General features: G+C 37.4%; 1 protein-coding gene across 1 annotated transcript in view; it reads right to left on the bottom strand.

The window, feature by feature from the left end:
* METAP1 (methionyl aminopeptidase 1) overlaps positions 1 to 18920 on the bottom strand; it is an 80466-nt gene that overhangs the window by 5925 nt on the left and 55621 nt on the right. The window contains exons 5-10 of the mRNA XM_037141646.2: positions 16999 to 17090; positions 15429 to 15512; positions 14608 to 14746; positions 12482 to 12613; positions 7161 to 7304; positions 625 to 690 (exon numbers count right to left, since the gene is read on the bottom strand). Of these exons, the coding sequence (XP_036997541.2) occupies positions 625 to 690; positions 7161 to 7304; positions 12482 to 12613; positions 14608 to 14746; positions 15429 to 15512; positions 16999 to 17090 (657 nt within the window). The remainder of the gene's footprint in view (positions 1 to 624; positions 691 to 7160; positions 7305 to 12481; positions 12614 to 14607; positions 14747 to 15428; positions 15513 to 16998; positions 17091 to 18920) is intronic.

The raw sequence follows: 18920 nt of genomic DNA, 5'->3' as shown, positions 1-18920 counted from the left end.
CTCTGTAAAATGGGGACAGCATCTACCTTCTAACTTGTGGGCAATTGAAGCATTTGACTTTGTCTGCCTCAAAGTGAGTGGGTCTACTTTTCTCCTCCTCTCCACCCCCCAATCTAGCCCACATGTCAAGCAAGAATGTCTACACAGGCTCGATGGAGGTGTCTAACGATTACAATGCAGGTCCTGGCTGGGCAGCTCAGTTGGTTCGTGTGTCGCCCTGACACGCTAAGGGAGCCAGTTTGATTCCTGGTCAGGGTGCACACAAGGAGCAAGCCATGAGTGCACAGGTAAGTGGAACAATAAACTGATATTTCTTTCCCTCTCTCTCAAGTCAATCAATTAAAAAATTAAAGATTAATTATGACAATGCACCCTTTGCTAGGATCTTTATGAAAAGGGACCCAGATTTAAGTACTTTGGCATCTACTGGCAACAGGAGAGAACAGTACTTCTCTGTCAATCCTTACAATGATTAGTTCTCTACATGGTGCTAAATCCAGTTGCGACAGGACAGGGAGTGGAAGTGAAGCAAAAAGTAAATAGAACAGAATACTAACTTGTGCACTGGTAACCAAAAATAAATACAAATTCAATTAAAGAACACGTAGCATCCTTTGTTCTCACCTTCACAAATCATTGGCTCAATTGTAAATATGTGGCCCGCCTTCATCACTCCAACTGCTTTATTTTCTGAAATTAAAGAAATAAAAAAAAAATCTCAAAACATAGTGTAGTTTTAAAAAGCTCACTGGAAAGTATAACTATATTCCCCTCAGTCATTTCTTAATTACCTTCTCTCCTGGTCTACCTTTTTATAAGGTAAATCATTCAACAAATGATAAACACCTGCTTTAGAACAGATGCTGTCCTAGGTACACTTCATTCTGCTTATGTTTTCTCTAGGAAAATACACAGATATCCGTAGTCTGAATTTTCGATGTGATTATCGCTTTTACAAAAGGAAAATTCCACAAATTTATGTTACAGCAGGAGCAGAATCACAGTCCTAGACCCGAAGTCCCCTGCTCACTCACTGAGGTGTGATGCCGAAGGGCGTGTGTGGATGCGCAGCGGGAGCTGGGGCACAGCCCACAGGAACAACTGCATGCTCTCTCCAAGTTTTGTGGTTGACTTCTTATAACTTTAAAGGGGAACAAAGTCTCTGAATACTAACCTATCTATTTTTAATGGTGACATGACTATTCCTTTTTATTTGAAATTGGAAATTCCATTTCTTCCCTCCAAATACTGTTTTAGCTCTTTGTCCAAGTTCACTAATAAGAGTATTTTTCAGGACCATCATGAGAAATACAACTATGAATTAAAGTGTCCGGATCTGCCACCTGCCCCCCCCAAAAAAGGCCAAAATTAAAAATATGGATAGGCCTTTTTAGATAACCTCAGACAAAAAGGAATAACCTATTTCAAATTAAATTAAATTTCAAATTAAAAAACAATTGAGGGACTTCCGGCAAAGATGGAAGGATAGGTAGATACACTTTGGCTCCTCTCACAACCAATTTAAAAACAAAAATAATCATAACTGCCAGAAAATCGAACTGTATAGAAGTCTGACAACAAAGGAGTTAAAGAAGAAACATTCATCCAGACTGGTAGGAGGGGCGGAGGTGGGCAGCTGGGATGCAGAGGACTCCCGGCAAAATGGTCCCACATTTATATGAGGTTAAACCAGGAGGAAAAACTGGGGACCAGGACAGACTGTGCAACCCAGGGTTCTGGTATGGAGAAATAAAGACTCAAAATTTCTGACTAAAAAAATCAGTAGGGCTTGAGGCAGCAGGAGAAACTCCCAGCCTCACAGGAAAGTTTGTTGGAGAGACCTTCAGGGTACTAGAACTGACACAAACACACTCACGCGGAAATCAGCACCGGAAGGCCACAATTTGCTTGTGGGTAGCAAGGGAAAGTGATTGAAAGCTAGCTGAGAGCTGAACAAGTGGCACAGTTCCCTCTCAGACCCCTCCCCTGAATACAGCACCACAATACATCCATGTGGGCTGCCCCTCCCTGGCAAATACCTAAGGCTCCACCCCTTACTACATAACAGGCCTGCTAGGACAAAGAAATATGGTCCAAATGAAAGAACAGATCAAAGCTCCATAAAAAATACAACTAAGTGACTAAGAGATAGCCAACCTCTCAAATGCAGAGTTCAAAACACTGGTAATCAGGATGCTCACAGAAATGGTTGAGTATGGTCACAAAATGGAAGAAAAAGTGAAGGCTATGAAAAATGAAATAAAAGGAACCAATAGTGAAGGGAAGGAAACCAGAATTCAAATCAACAGTTTGGAGTAGAAGGAAGAAATAATCATTCAACTGGGACAGAATGAAGAAATGAGAGTTCAAAAAAATGAGGAGAGGCTTAGGAACCTCCAGGACAACTTTAAACGTTTCAACACCCAACTCATAGGGGTGCCAGATGGAGAAGAGCAAGAAATTGAAAACTTATTTGAAAAAATAATACAGGAGAACTTCCCCAGTCTGGCAAAGAAAATAGACTTCCAGGAAGTCCTGGAAGCTCAGAGAGTCCCAAAGAAGTTGGACCCAAGGAAGCACACACAAAGGCACATATAATTACATTACCCAAGATTAAAGATAAAGAGAGAACCTTAACAGCAGTGAGAGAAAAGGAGGCAGTTACCTACACAGGAGTTCCCATAGACTGTCAGCTGATTTCTTAAAAGAAACCTTGCAGGCAAGAAGGGGCTGGAAAGAAGTATTCGAAGTCTTGAAAGACAAGGACCTATGCCCAACATTACTCTGTCCAGCAAAGCTATCATTTAGAATGGAAGGGCAGGTAAAGTGCTTCCCAGATAAGGTCAAGTTCAAGGAATTCATCATCACCAAGCCCTTATTTTATTATATGAAATGTTAAAGGGATTTATCTAAGAAAAAGAAAATAAAAATACAAACAGTAAAATGGCAACAAACTCACAACTATCAAAAACCTAACCTAAAAAACAAAAACATAAACATAAACAAAAATGAGCTAAGCAAACAACTAGAACAAGAGGAAATTCACAGACACAGAGATCATATGGGGGGATATCAGTAGGGAGAGGGGAGAATGGGGGGAAAGGTACAGGGAATAAGCAGCATAAATGGTAGGTAGAAAATAGACAGGGGGAGGTTAAGCATAGTACAGGAAATGGAGAAGCCAAAGAACTTATGTGTATGACCCATGGACATGAACTCAGGTGGGGAAATGATGGGTGGGTGGGGGGTACAGGGTGCTGGGGAAGAAAGAGGAAAAAAAATGGTACAACTTTAATAGCACAATCAATAAAATATATTAACAAATAAATTAAAAGTACATTAAAATGACAGAAAACAACACTGTTTTCACATGACAACAAAATTAAAAGTTAAAAAGTAAAACGAACAAAAAATAAAGGTTAACAGCCCCAATAAATGAATGCCTGCATTTACTTGTCCTGACCAGCAGATGGCAAAGCATGGCTTTCATGGTTTTTTTGGTCTGGTTGTTGGTCTTCATGACGGTGAGTTTGGTCATCAGTAACATGTGTCCACTGTGGCTAAATTTACTAAACACCACATGTTCTAGTGTGGTCCAGCCTCACCCACATCTTTCTTTGTGATAGCTATTATGCCGCTTTCTACTACCTTAGGTATTGCCAAAATCTGAGGAGCAACATAATTTTGACATTTCATTTCTAATCTTATCAACTTTCTCTTCTAATGACATGCAATTAATTACAACATACACATAACTAGTAGTAATCCCTTGAGCCTATCAAAAACAGAACATGCATGTCAGTATGGTGTCACGGAAAAAGTTGAGCTGTCAGCTACAGCAGCACTGGCTGCACATAGCTGCTGGACACTTGAAACGTGACCAGTCAGTGAGACATGCTGTAAGTGGTAAAACTAATGCCAATCTCAAACACAAAAAAGCATATCATATGTATCAATAACTTTTACATTCATAAAATGTTGAAATGGTAGTATTTTGAATGGGATAGATGAAAGAAAATACGTTATTATTTTCACCCACTTCTTTTTACTCTGTGAATATTAGCACTGGAAAGTTCTAAATTACACACATGCCTCATCAATTCTATTGGATAGCACTGGCACGGAGAACCTGAGACCCACCCTATTTCCGCCACAGGCTCACTGCTCTAGGAGAGTCAGAACTCCCACGCACCTTGACTCATGGTCTCAGTTTCTCCACGTATCTCACTCAACCAATACACGTTACCTGAGTAACTACACTACTGCAGACACCGTGCTAAGTACTTCTCAAAAAATTTATACCTGCTCTATCATCTACCTCACAGAATTATTGTAATATGCATCCTAAATGTAGGGTATTGTCATCATGACTTTCCAAACATTTATAACTTAAAGAACCAAACGAACTCTCATCTAATAAGGACTTCTGGGATATAGAATGGGGTGGAGTTGTTTAGATGACCATTTCCTGGTTCCACCCCCAGCTAATTAGGAATATGGAGTCACAAACCAATGCACAGATCATTTACATTTTCAAAAGGTCTCTGCTGCACAAAGACTCTCCCAGAAGTTTCCTCTAACACTTCCCTACAGTGATCACAACATATTCTGATTTATATGAACCACGTGACTTTACATAAACATACCAAATGAATGAAATGAAGCAAACCTAACTCACCCTTGGATTCTTTTTTTTTAGAATTCAAAAAAATTTCGAATTAAAGGGTTAAAAAAAAACAACAAGTGACATCTCTTGTACATCAGTGGCACCCTATTTTGCTGACCCCAACATCTCTGACGCATCTCCTCCTCTCACAAATTCTATCTTTTTCGGTCTTTCTTTATATAATCCATACCTAAACCTGAGCCTCTCACTTCTGCAAGTAAGGGCACTTTTTCCATCCCCCTCCACCTCCCTGCACACACTCTTTTTATCAATGCACAGGCAAGGAATGCTATAATCACAATATCTACTTCCATTCTAACGGAATGCACATCAGCTGATTTACAAGGTTTACCGGGAAGGAATGAAGTCAATTAATTTTCTGCTACTAGCCTTGTTTCAAGCACAATTCACAGCTTTAATAAAAAGAAACAAACAAAGAACTACAAGGTCTGCTAATAAATGCTTACTGATCTATATCAAATGCTGCAATCTAAACAACTTCTTCAGCTCCTCCTGTTAAGTCGTTTCTCACTCATTTCCCTTCCTCTTCAAAACTATCAATGTCTAGGACTCGAGCAATTCACTGCACTGTGCATGGGCCGACTAGTGACATAGGTCCCCATCTCCAATACATTCTAGATACCAGTGCCAGATTTGTCTGTCCAAAACAGCATCTTCCCCTTGCCATTCCTCTGCCCAAAAATGTTTCTGAAAACCCCTACAGATAAAGTCAAATACTGTCTGGCTGGCAGTGTTTATTCCTAGTTCCTAACACACAGAATACTGAGACAAGCTCATACTGTCTCTGCTCAGTCTCAACATGCTTCCCCTCCACCTGGATCGCTCTTGCTCATCTTCTCAGTCAAACCAAATCTCAGCCATTCTTTATTTCTCCCAAAGGACCCAGCACCAAATGCTTCAGTCTTTCCGAGACAGCGCAAAGTACAGAAGACTGACTCTAAGAAAGCCAGACAAAAGCCAGGTACAAATCCTGGCTCTGACACGTATTTATTAGTTTATGTGAAGTGAGTAAATAAATTACTTCTCTAAGCACAGAATATGCTTTTTAAAACAGAGCTAAAAAGTCAGGCAAAGAGTTGTGATGATCAAATAAGATAAGGTAGAAATTCTCAACCTTTTTCATCTCGTGGCACACAAACTCATTACTAAAACTGTCACACACAAAAATTTTTTTGCTGATCACACAAAAAGTAGATATAATTTTGATTCATTTATAAGAAAAAAAATAGTTAACTACCTACCCTTTTTGCTCCAAAGAGACTTTTTAAAAAATTGGGTGACTATACCTGTGTGTAAGGCTTTCTGGTTCTAAGAACTAACCAATCAGACAGAACCTTATCATGCAACATGATCAATTAAGGATGCAACTCAATTATATGACCTACATATTTATGATTCACAACAGAGCATTCACACCAGACAGCTATTGTATTGACTGTTGACAGTTTTTTATTTGACAATCTAAGGGAAAAGAGGTCAGTGCCTCTGACTAAATAGTCAGGTTTGCATGTTTTAAAAATTCTTGAAGCACACCAGTTGAAAATCGCTGATAATATATATCACTACCATCACTATTCTTTCTCTAAGTTATTATTAAGTGCTTTCTATGTTAAAATATCTGACTTAATCCTAATGAACAATTCTAGGGTAGGTGCCAGCCATTCCCCACTACTACTGTACAGATGAGAAAACTTAAGTACAAGGAAATATATGAAAGTGTCTATTATAGCAGTGGCTCATAAATGTAATTGTTAAATTCCTTCTCAGGTCACCTACTGTGAACAGCTTTCATTTCCAGCGCTAAATAACAACTTATTCTTATATGTCTTATATCTCCAAGAAAAAAGGCTTCTGGAAGACACTGATTGTCCTACACTTCCTTTGTCACTCTATGAGACAGCACTCAACTTGAGGAAAGACACTCTGTGTATTGTGCTCTATTTATACTAACAAATAATATGTATCTGACGTACACTAAAAACTCAAGTCAAACCAAGATGAACCCATTTCACTTAAGGAATCAGAATAGCTATGTAGCAGACTGTTGGCTATTCACCAGAATTAGTTTGCTTTTCTTCCAGAGTACTCAGCTAACATTCCTAACCGCCCTTGCAGTTAATATAGCCATGTGACTAAATTCCTGCCAATAGAAAGTAAATGTAAGTGATTATCGCAATTAAAGGCTGACTCGCTAAAATCTCCCAAGACCCCTCCACGCTTCCCCTCTTCCACCCATACCTATAAATTAGGAGGGCAATTCTCAAAGTGATCTTGAAAGCTACAGGTTGAAAATGACAGAGCATAAGTCACAGAATAACTGCCCTAGCCCCACAGTGACCAAATACACATGCTTTGAACTGTTGCTGAACAACACGAATGTATGAATACCTACCGTGTGAGAGCAACTCTACAGGCCCGGCTGAATATTTAAAAACATTTGTTAGCAAATACCAGATGTTTGGAGAGTACTTACTGGCATAGTGAGGTACATTGGGGGCCGTATGAAAAAGTTTATGAATTCCATGACCACAGTAGCTTCGAACAACTGAAAAGCCATTTGCTTGGGCATGTTTCTGAATAATGTTTCCCAATTCTCTGTATCGAACGCCAGGTTTCACTAAAAGGGAAAGAGAAGATTTATGAAACAGTAACAATAACTAACAGGTACAATATAATTACTTATCCATGTGCCAGGAACCCTTCTGAATGCTTTAGAGGCTTATGTGCTGAAACCTTCAGATGTAGAAACCCAGGCATAGAGAGGCTATTCTGGCAGTACATGGCAAAGCTGCAATTCAGACCATTACCACCTCTACTTCCTCTTTTGATGTGTAAAAGGCTCACGTGCATATAGTAAATGGGGGGAGGCATCTGTTGCTTTCTGAATAAATGAGAGAATGGAAAAAAAACACTTCTCTTCCTCTCCTTCCCTAAGGTCAAGTGTGCTATTCTATTGAAGTGAGCAGAAGAGATTGAGAGGAAAGAGCATCAGGAGAAAAAGGAATGTCCATAAAGTAACTTGACTTGTCCCGAGTTTCAGTCTCTTATCAACTCCTCAAAGAATTACGTCCTTGGGGCTTCCTTCTCCTCATAAGAGTGGTTTTCAAATTACTCATAGTTGCTTCTAGGGGTAAGGTACAGAAAGGTACTTCTCACTAGCACACACTTCCTACTTCATTAATTTTTATGAATTACTTCTGTTTCAATAATAACCAAAACAACCAAGGTGATTCTAGTTGCTTCTGCAGCTCTCCTAGCACTGAGACCCCTGGGAAATGCAGCCATGGTTCTGGGGGTCCTCTGACTCCCTAGTCCCCCTACCTGAATGGACCTCATTTCCAACCTGAGGTTCAGGTACATTATCTTTTCCAGCCAATCAAATTTCTGGGCAAATAGCTCAAGAATTCATTTTAATTAACATTTACTTGCTCTTAACCAGATGTTCCAAGTTGACATTTTTGAGTGGAAGGAAAGTTAGTGATTTTGAGGAACCATGCTGACTTTTGTAAAATTTTCTTGCACTCCAATTCAAGCCTTCCTATCAGTCCCAGACAATGGGAAGAAAAGCAAAATTTTAACCCATGTTGCACACAGTATGAAGAACATCCCTTTTCATCAATAATGAGGGACAATGAAAGGGAATATTTCTCCCGAACTCTCAAAGTAGAGACGGTTCTGGTCCCAAAGGTGCAGAGTAATATCTGGAGATGTTTTTGGATGCTACAACTAGGAGTGGCGGAGCAAAGGGCACAGAGCAGGTACAGACCAGGGATGCTACCAGGGAACCTCCAATGCTCAGAACCCTAAAACAAAGAATTATCAAATTAAAAATGCCATTAATGTGCATGCTGACAAACCCCATTCCAGAAGGCTAATTCCAACACCTGGCCAAGCTCTCCAATGCTCTGCACCTTGGTGAGCAGCCAAATGAGTGAACAATAGGGCAGGAATGATTCACACAAAAGTATTTGGTGCCTTCCAGAGATTAAGCAACTTTTGTTCTTTTCTGGCTATGTTATAATGACTTTGGTTTCTGGTAGTTTGTTGGCAAGTTTCTTCCCTAAGTCTCTAAAATATTTCAACTATCTGGTTATTTCAATCAACTCAGAGAAAGGCAAAAAAGAATATAAACTTTGAACACATTATCTGGTACGAACCCTAACAATTACTGAAAACTAAAGTTTCCACAAATGAGACACTGAATACCAAAGTCCTCACCTCACAATATCACCAGGAATATTAAAGTATTTTAATAACAGTGAATATATAAAAAGAAATGATACACGGAAATATCACATGCTTTCATTTTTCAATCCTCCAACTTGATTAAATTAGTAAAAATTTCATTATCTCCCATGCATGTTAAATGCACTAAAGACAATAAAGACAATGGATCTGGACTTCTGGCCAAGATGGAGGCACAGGTGGAAACACCGTGCCTCCTCGCACAACCAAAAGTAAGGACAGCAAAGATTTAGAAACAAAAACACATCCAGCACAGACAGAAAACTAAACTGTACGGAAAGTCTGACAACCATTCAACCAGACTGACAAGAGGGGCAGAGTTGGCGGCTGTCCCAGAGGGGTCACGGCAGGAAAAGGCAGTGGCTGCCAGACCCCGGAGTGCAGGTGGCACAGGGCTAGGAGACCCCGAGGGCAGGGAGGAAACAGAGTGCACAGGGCGGCTGGCTGACCAAGATCACACTTTGGCCTAGTTCACACACATGAACTACACAGAGACAGGCAGCAGGGGGCAGCATGGGGCAGCAGGGCAGACCACACAGCCCAGGACCCCAGCTACAGGAGATGAAGCCTAGAAGCACTGATTGAAAGGTGCTGGGGGAGACTCCCAGCCTCATGGGGAGTTCGTTGGGGGGGGACCCACAGGGTCCTAGGTTGTGCACAGGCCCACCCACTCACCAGGGAACCAGCACCAGAGGGGCCCACTTTGCTTGTGGGAAGTGGCAGAGGAGACTGGGATCCTAGAGAGAGCAGAACAGGCACCATTGTTCCCTCTCTGATCCCGCCCCCAAATACAGCGTCACAACCCAGTGATGTGTTGCCCCTCCCATGGTGAACACCTAAGGCTCCGCCCCTCACTAAGTAACATGAGCCATCTGACCAAAAATTATGGCTCAAACAAAAGAACAAATCAAAGCCTCAGAGCCAATACTTTTAAGCAACCAAGAGATGGCCAACCTATCAGATGCACAGTTCAAAACATTGGTAATCAGGACACTCACAGAACTGATTAATTTTGGTCACAAATTAGATTTAAAAAAAAGAAGGATACACTAAGTGAAATGAAGAAAAATGCACAGGGAACCAATAGTGATGGGAAGAAAACAGACTCAGATCAATGGAGTGGACCAGAAAGAAGAAAGAAACAATCAAACAGAAAAGAATGATGTAACAAGAATTCAAAAAAAAGAAGGAGAGGCTTAGGAACCCCCAGGACATCTTTAAACGTTCCAACATCTGAATTATAGGGGTATCACAAGAGGAAGAAGAAGAGCAACAAGTGGAAAACTTATTTGAACAAATAATAAAGGAGAACTTCCCCAATCTGGCAAAGGAAATAGATTTCCAGGAAGTCCAGGAGCTCAGAGAGTCCCAAAGAAGTTGGATCCAAATAGGAACATACCAAGGCACATCATAATTACATTAGCCAAGATTAAAATGAAGGAGAGAATTCTAGAAGTAGCAAGAGATAAGGAGACAGTCACCTACAAAGGAGTTCCCATCAGACTGTCTGCTGATTTCTCAAGAGACCTTACAGGCAAGAAGAGACTGGAAAGAAATATTCTAAGTCATGAAATCCAAAGATCTACAACCAAGATTGCTCTATCCAGCAAAGCTTTCATTTAGAATGGAAGGGCAGATAAAGTGCTTCTCAGATAAGATCAAATTCAAGGAGTTCATCATCACCAAGCCCTTATTTTATGAAATGTTAAAGGGATTTATCTAAGAAAAAGAAGATAAAAAATATGAACAGTAAAAGGACAGCAAACTCACAGTTATTAACAACCACACCTAAAACAAAAGCAAACTAAGAAGACAGCTAGATCAGGAGCAGAACCATAGAAATGAAGATCACATATAGGTTTAGCAACGGGGGAGTGGGAGAAGAAGAAGGGGGGAGAAGGTACAGAAAATAAGCAGCATAGATGGTAGGGAGAAAATAGGAGGAGGGCAAGAGTAGTGTGGAAAATGTAAAAACTAAGGAATTTATGACGCATGGACATAAACTAAATGGAGGGAATGTGGGTAGGTGGGGGTGTGCAGGGTAGAGGGGAATGAAGAGTGAAACTGGACAACTGTAATGGCACAATCAATAAAATATATTATTAAAAAACAATGGATCTGTTACTAAAGATAACTATATGTTTAAGCCAAGAATCTTGTCCTATCCAATACTTTGTTGATGACAGATAATGGTTATTTTATTTTTTGGGGGTGGTGGAGTGGCTGTGGAGGGATATGCAAACAAAACACTGAAAAATAGAGCTGAAATGCTGTGGATTTCAACTGAAAATTGTTTGCCCTCAAACTATCCTATTTGGTAGGATTAGGATTAACATTTGCAATAAGACTTTCCTTCTCTCTCTTCACAAGCTAAAGCATAAACAAAAAACGTGGATGAACTGTATGGACAAAGAGAGACTGAGAAAAATCCTACAGAAATACATATCTACCCAAAGATATTATTCCTTATAATAGCAAGGCATCTAGAAAACATAAAAATCCAATAAGAGAATAGTTGTAGAAATTTTTATTTTATGGAATAGACAGCCATTAAAAGAATGTGGTAGCCTTGGCCAGGTGGTTTCTTAGTTGGAACACTGTCCCACACACCAAAAGGTTGTGGGTTTGAACTCCAGTCGGGGCACATACAGAAAGCAACCAACTGATGCTTCTTTTTCTCTCAAGTCAATAAACATATCCCCAGGTGAAGATTAAAAGAAAAAACATTTTTAAAAAGAATGCACCCTGACTAGTGTGGCTCAGTGGGTTGGGAAATCATCCTCAGAACCAAAAGGTCACCAGTTTGATTCCAGGTCCAGGGCACACGCCTGGGTTGTAGGCCAGGTCTCTAGATGGGAACATGCAAGAAGCAAGAGATTGATGTTTCTCCCCCTCTTTCCTCTTCCCTTTCCCTCTCTAAAAATAAAAATAAAATCTTTAAAAAAAATAAGAGAATGCATGTACATACATATGCTAATTTAGAAAGATCCCTAGGCGTTATTAGCTAAAAAGTACCCAATTACAGAATACTACAAATATCAGAGTTCCACTTATCCTCACTAAACATATACACAGAGGTATATATGCGTGTGTGTGTGTGTGTATTAATGCATAGAGGAGGAAAAAATGTGTTGAAAGTTTGTAACTCCAGAGAAAAGAGATATAAAAAAGAAAGAAAAGGGGCAAGCATAAAAAAGACACATTCATTTTTCCTTCATAATCTAGCCTTGTGTTTTAGTTTTCATGGGAACATAATATTTATGAAAGAATAAAAAAATAGGAGAAAGTTTACTCTCAAGAACTATCCATACATTCCTCCTCATCTATCAAAGAAAGATAAATCACATGAGACAAAGAACAATAGTAATTATTCAGTCCATCCTCATCGAGGGATCCCAAATCTTTTTTCCACAATTACTATGAAAACCCAAAGCTTCCTCAGGTGAGTGGGAGGCAAAGCCTGGCAGGGAAAGGAATGCCCAGTGCAGTGAGGAGTCATTAAAGACCCATCAACACATGGCAGTTCCAGCGGGGCCCAGATTGGCTGACCTGCGTCGATGGCTTGCATCAGGCACTCATATGTAGTCTGAACCAGCTTCCGTGCTACCTCATCCACATCTCCAACAAAAAACGTCTCATTCAGGTCTCCGTGATAACCATTGCGGTAAACAGTGATGTCCACTACAAAAGAATGTGCAAATATAAAGACCACATTTGTTTTTATTTCAAAACTGAAGTCATTTCTCCAACATGACAGCATCAAGCAGCTTTATGAAAAAGATAACTTCTGCATTCTCGAATTAGATCCCAATGGATATATAGTCACTATGTGGTAGGCACATTTATCTACAATGCAACTAAGCTCACTGTGGAGGACAGAGACATGGTCATGCAGCGCAGAGTCAGATGGGGGGCTTTTATATACTCTTATAAAGTAGTAATCAGATCATTTATGGCAGAAGAAAAATATATTCAGGATACAGTCATGCAAGACCAGTAACTTGAATTAGTGACATTAAATGGAAAACTGCAACATTTGACATTAAACAGAAAATACTGCTTTAATTTATTATCTGCAACCATTTTTTCCCTCCTCCCAGGGAATCATAAACTATTCTTTACTTATTTTTCAAAAACTCATTTGCCTTTCACTTCTTTGTAAGTATTCATCCTTCTGTGTCCCCATGTTTAAGAATACAGGTTACTGCTACACAGGATAACACATTAAATGTACACTAGAGAGCACACTAAATGAGTATTTTTAAACCATGAATTTTCAATCAACCTACAACATCAGAGTACAGGTGGGCTGGCTCTAGCACAATACACACATCCCTAAAAACCTCACATATCATGCATGTCATAAATAAAAAGACTTATATGAAAATCATGGTTGGACAAATCCCTCAAAACCTAGGGAAGTTCATAAACAGATACATTAACTAAAGCAGTAACAACCCAAATAAAAACAGTGTCTCCACTATCATTCACAGCCAGCATCACCGTCAGTGCATTGTGTGCAGCCTTTAACACTTGGGTTCACACCTCCTCATTTGATATGTGGGTCCTTGAAGATGCCAGATTACTAAAGAGACTAAGATCATCAACATTAAAAATACTACATTGGCCGAAAAGTTCTTTTGGCTTTTTCTGTAAGATGGCTCTAGTAGCACTTGTCTCAACTTCATTAGAAACAATTTTGTTAGATAGCATTGTGACAGCTGTCATATCAACATACACTTAAAAAAATCAAAATTGATGAATTTTTATATAGCAATTTTAATATTGAAGATGGAAGAAAATACATAGTATTTTGGGAATATTATGCTTTATTATTTTAAGAAAGGTTAACATTGCAACTGAAACAAAAAAGATTTGTGCAGTATATGGAGAAGGTGCTGTGACTGATTGAACACATCGAAAGTGCTTTGCAAAGTTTCTGCAGATTTCTTGCTGGACGATGCTCCACCGTTGGGTAGAGCAACTGAACTTGATAGGGATCAAAGTGAGACATTAATTGAGAACAGTCAACATTACACCATGTGGGAGATAGTCGACATACTCAAAATATGCAAATCAATAAAGTTATTGCTAAAAATAAAGAATGTGTCTTTTATCTTACAGAAAAAACTAAACCAACTTTTTGGCCAACTCAATACCATCTAGGGAAGCCCTTTTCATCAGTTTTTTAAAAAAATCACAGAGGAAAACATCTGGGCGGCTTCTTCCTCTACATTTGCAGCTTTCCAAGACAGCTTAACTTCTTACATGAAGGAAGGCACTTCTGCAGGATTTTTAGTTTTTCCTTAAAGTCTTCATATACTACTCAAGATTTCTCTTTCTCTTCAAGAAAGCCTGCCCTGAACTCATTCCAAATAATTAGTGGACTAAAAAAAAAAAAAAAAAAAAAGGTAAAAAATCCCACTTGAACATTACTCCCACATTTCACTGACATATTTATTAATTATGTGAGATAATGTACATTAAAGAAATACAGGCTATAACAAATGCATCATATTAGAAGTATCTTAAACCACAAAAAAAGGATTCTGCAGATTTAAGATTTAAAATTTTAAATATGGAAAAAAATATTAAAGACAGGAAGTGAAGGAAATCAAGCCACTATCGAACTCCCTAGACCTTATTGTTTCTTTGCTCCTGGACATATTTCTTACCGTTAACAATATCACCTTCTTGCAAGGGCCGTCTGTCTGGAATCCCATGACAGATCACTTCATTCACTGAAGTACAACAAGACTTTGGGAAATTATAGTAATTCAAGGGAGAAGGATAGCAGTTTCTTGCAATGCATGCCTACAATACATTAAAATACAAAGAAAATAATTTGGAATGTATAAAAGAAAAAAATTTCATCTTGTGCAATTAACCCGATTTTAAAATTTAAAAACTGAAAATTTTGCAGTGCAGGTGCTATTAATGAAGAATTTGCTCAATTATTTTAATTTTAGAAACAGCCGTATTTTTATCAGTCCACAGGCTGTAGGCAAACCAGTTTACTGATAATAGTAAAGGAAAAGCAAATTTACATATTATATATGTAAATATGAAGACTGTAGTTTAGAATTAACTACTTAAGGAAAATATATTATTTCAAATAAAAAAAGATAAAGCAAATATTAAAATGCACTTTAAAAGTAATTATAATTTCTTATAGAAAAACCCAATATTCTTACAACTAAAAAAAAGGAATACTAATATAATTAAGATAAAGTATTTCACTACATCCATGTGGAACAACAGAAGAACCTCTAAGAAAATGGTCTGGTTTTCCATAACAAGTCCTATTTTACTATAAGATAATTTTTATGAAGTGGCAGTCATAGTATATGCAATTTTTTGCCATAAAGTCTTCAGATTAACAATTTTTAAACAGTTTCATGTAACACAAGTTTATTTAAGAACTTGTTTAAGTTTTACAGCTCTAAAACATTTAATAATGTAAAAAAATTTCAAAGCATAAAAGTAAAATCCTTACTAAGTGTACAGCATGATCTATTTCTTCAGTAGTTACACCTGGTTTAATCATCCCAGCAGCAATATCCAGTACTTCTCTAGCAAGCTGTAAAAGAGAAACCCTTAATACTTAGCCCATTAATAAAGAAATAAAATGAAAGTGGAAATTTGTACCCTCTGCACTGTAACAGATTTTCTGAGAGATTCATAAAGTGCATCTCACTTTGAATATTACAATCCTGAATCTCCATTATAAAAACCAGTTGTATTTCTAATGCTCATCAATAAACGTGTAAATATATAACTAAAAGTGGACTAACTAGTAAATAGCTCAATAAATTTGATTGATTTCTGTGGAAAAACATACATAAGTAGTTTAAACAATGACCAGGTGGTGGAGGTTCAGTCCTGTCATATGTTTCTTATAATGGGGAAAAGAAGGGAAATAAAAGAATACATGAATGATTTTCCTCAAAGAATCATAATACATAGTGATAGAAATATAAATTTCTCCAGATTATCAAAGAAAGTTTGTATCAAATCACTTTAAAGCACTAAATAAAAACTTTAAGGGTCATTTCCAAATAAACACTATCAATTTTTCAATTTTTTCCTTAGAAAAATGTGGACATGTGACTTCACTTAGCCACTAATATCACACTGTACAGGTGTTTTAGCTTAACAGGAGTTTTAGCCTAACTTTATATAAATCTTAAACTCTGCCCTATGTTCCAGTGACCTGTGAAATAAAATGACATCATAAAAACCTGGTTCTTCGAAAAAATAATACAAGGGGTAATAAAAATAAATTCTCGACTAAATATATATTTTCTGCCATACTGATTTTCAAACAGGACACTTAAGTATAAAACAACTGTTGCACAGAATTATATACTGACAAGTTTTAAAAAAGTATTGGGTTGGCCAAATAGTTCATTTAGTTTTTCCTGTATGATGGTTCTAGTAGTGCTTAGTTAGTTGTTTTAACTTCATTTGAAACAATTTTGTTAGACTGTATTATGACAGCTGTCATATGTGTGCATTTTTAAAAACTTATAAAAATTGGTGTATTTTTGTGCAGCCATTTTAATATTGAAGAGAGAAGAAAATATGCAGCATTTTCAGCATGTTATGCTTTATTAGTTCAAGAAAGGTAAAAATGCAAATGAAGTGCAAAAAAAGATTTGTTCAGTGTATGGAGAAGGTGCTGTGATTGACTGAACATATTAAAAGTGTTTTGTGAAGTTTCTTGGTAGTACTGACATTCTGGCCAAACAATTCTTTGCTGGGGGGCTGTCCTATGCATTGGAATATATTTAGCAGCACCTCTGGCCTCTACCCACTAGAAGCTAATAGTGGAAGATAGCCAACATACTCAAAATATCCAAATCAATAAAGTTACTGGTGAAAATGAAAAAATGTGCCTTATTTTATGGAAAAAAAGTAAACTGATTTTTTGGTCAACCCAGTAAGTATGGCTAGTCATATCCTTACAACATAACATGCCTGCCCTTTGTAAATCAGCAAGTCACTGACTTCATGTCTAACAACTTCTTAAAAGTGTCCTACACCAGGAGGAAAAAAATGCTTACCCTACATACGAGTCGCATCCCTTCTATATCTTCAGATGAGAGTAATTTAATTTGAGAGGTACCTTTAAGAGCCTGTTCAGATTCAGACATTCCTAGGAAGGAAAATCAGTAAGGAAAAACAAATGAATGGAAGAAAAGATGTAGTTATTAGGCATCATTATTTTCCCGATGATATAGTAAGTTTCACTATTTCACACAAGGGTATTTTGTATTTTGGAGGGTCGTGGCCAGATTTTTTGAAAAAATATTTTCAACATAAAAAGGAAATTTGCTAAGTAAACTGAAGTATTCTAAATAACAAATTTCCACATCTATTAGAATTCAGTCCATATGGATTACTTGTTATATGATAGACAGTGTGCTAATAATAAGTTTAGTAAGTGATTCCCATTTAAACAGTAGCACTGAATTTACAAATTGCTTTCATGATTACCACCTCATAATAAAACTATGCACCAGCAACTGAAGAATCAATTACACACATGTATTTTTTTAAAACAGGAAGCTAAGTCAGTGTTTTTCAAGCTGCTGTTGGTAACCTATTAGTGTGTGCTATGACTAATATTTTTAGAGTAAATAAGTAAAATAAAAAATATTAGATTATATCATAACACGGAGTAGGGGTTAAGAGGGGTTAAGTGCTATTGTGAAATGTTTGTGGATTTACACACACTTGCATACACATATACACAGATTGTATTATAAAATATACTTCTTGCTGAGTTACAATGAAAAATATTGCCCTAAAAATCTTCATTAATAAAATTACCTCTTATTCATATATTTAAAAATATTAGAGCCAGTACACTAATCACTTCAAAATCTGACAAAAATAACGTAATATACTAATGTTTTTATAAATGCTGATATAAAAATCCTAATTAAAATATTATTAAACAGAATCCAAGATACATATAATACACCATGACTGAAGTGAGATTCATTTTGCAAAGGCAAAGATAGTTAAATTTTAACATCTAATAATTCATCACTGATTAAGGAAGGAAAAATAAATCACTGATCGTCTAGAAAGTTAACTCTGATAACATGGCCAACACAGTAACTATAGGTCTCAAGCCAAGGACCTACACCGTGGAACGCCACTACCTGCACCACCACTAGTTAACGCTGTCCCCACAGTACCAGCAGTTGTTCAAACAAGAGAAGGAAGTAAGACACACAAATTAGAAAGAAAATAACAAAACCTTTACCAATTTCAGATATGATTACATATCCCTAGAGTAGGACCCCTGGCAAGTTGGCAGATTCTAGGATAACTATGTCAAAATCAGTAGCTTTCCCATATACAAATGAAATGAGCTAGAAGATATAGAAGATAGTATTTAAGAATAACTAAAAAAAATGAAGTATCAAGGAATAAACTTAATGAAAGACCTAATGAAGAAAAAAATTTAATACCACTGGAAAGACATAAAGGAGACTTAAAACAGAAAAGCATACCCTGTTCTTGGATAGGAAGCCTCAATATGGTAAAGGTGTCAATTCTTCCAAAATTAGTCTATAAATTTAATACTATCCCAATAAAAAATGGCAAAAGGATATTTTGGGGAACAAGACATACTGATTCCAAATTTCGTATGGAAAAACAAACATGCAAGAATAGCCAGGAAAATTCTGAAAAAGAGGAAAGGTGAGGGCAACAAGGCCTACCAAATGTTAAAACATTACATGGGTATTATAATTAAGAGTTTGGCAATGGCACATGATTAGACAAATGGATTAATTGAAACAGAATATAATCTGTCCAAAAGCAGACTCACAGACCTGTGAGGATTTAATATAATTATATTGTATAAAATTTTAAATCAACAGGAAAAGGGCAGACATTTTAAATAACTAGTAATCTGAAAACCAGATATTCTTTGGGGGTGGGGGAGTTACAGCCATATTTAATTCTTAAT

Source organism: Artibeus jamaicensis, unplaced genomic scaffold (genome assembly GCF_021234435.1).
Source record: "Artibeus jamaicensis isolate MK-2021 breed Jamaican fruit bat unplaced genomic scaffold, CSHL_Jam_final contig_452, whole genome shotgun sequence".
NCBI classification, from domain to species: domain Eukaryota; kingdom Metazoa; phylum Chordata; class Mammalia; order Chiroptera; family Phyllostomidae; genus Artibeus; species Artibeus jamaicensis.
Note: the sequence above shows the minus strand (reverse complement) of the source record. Positions and strands in the feature narration are given on the sequence as shown.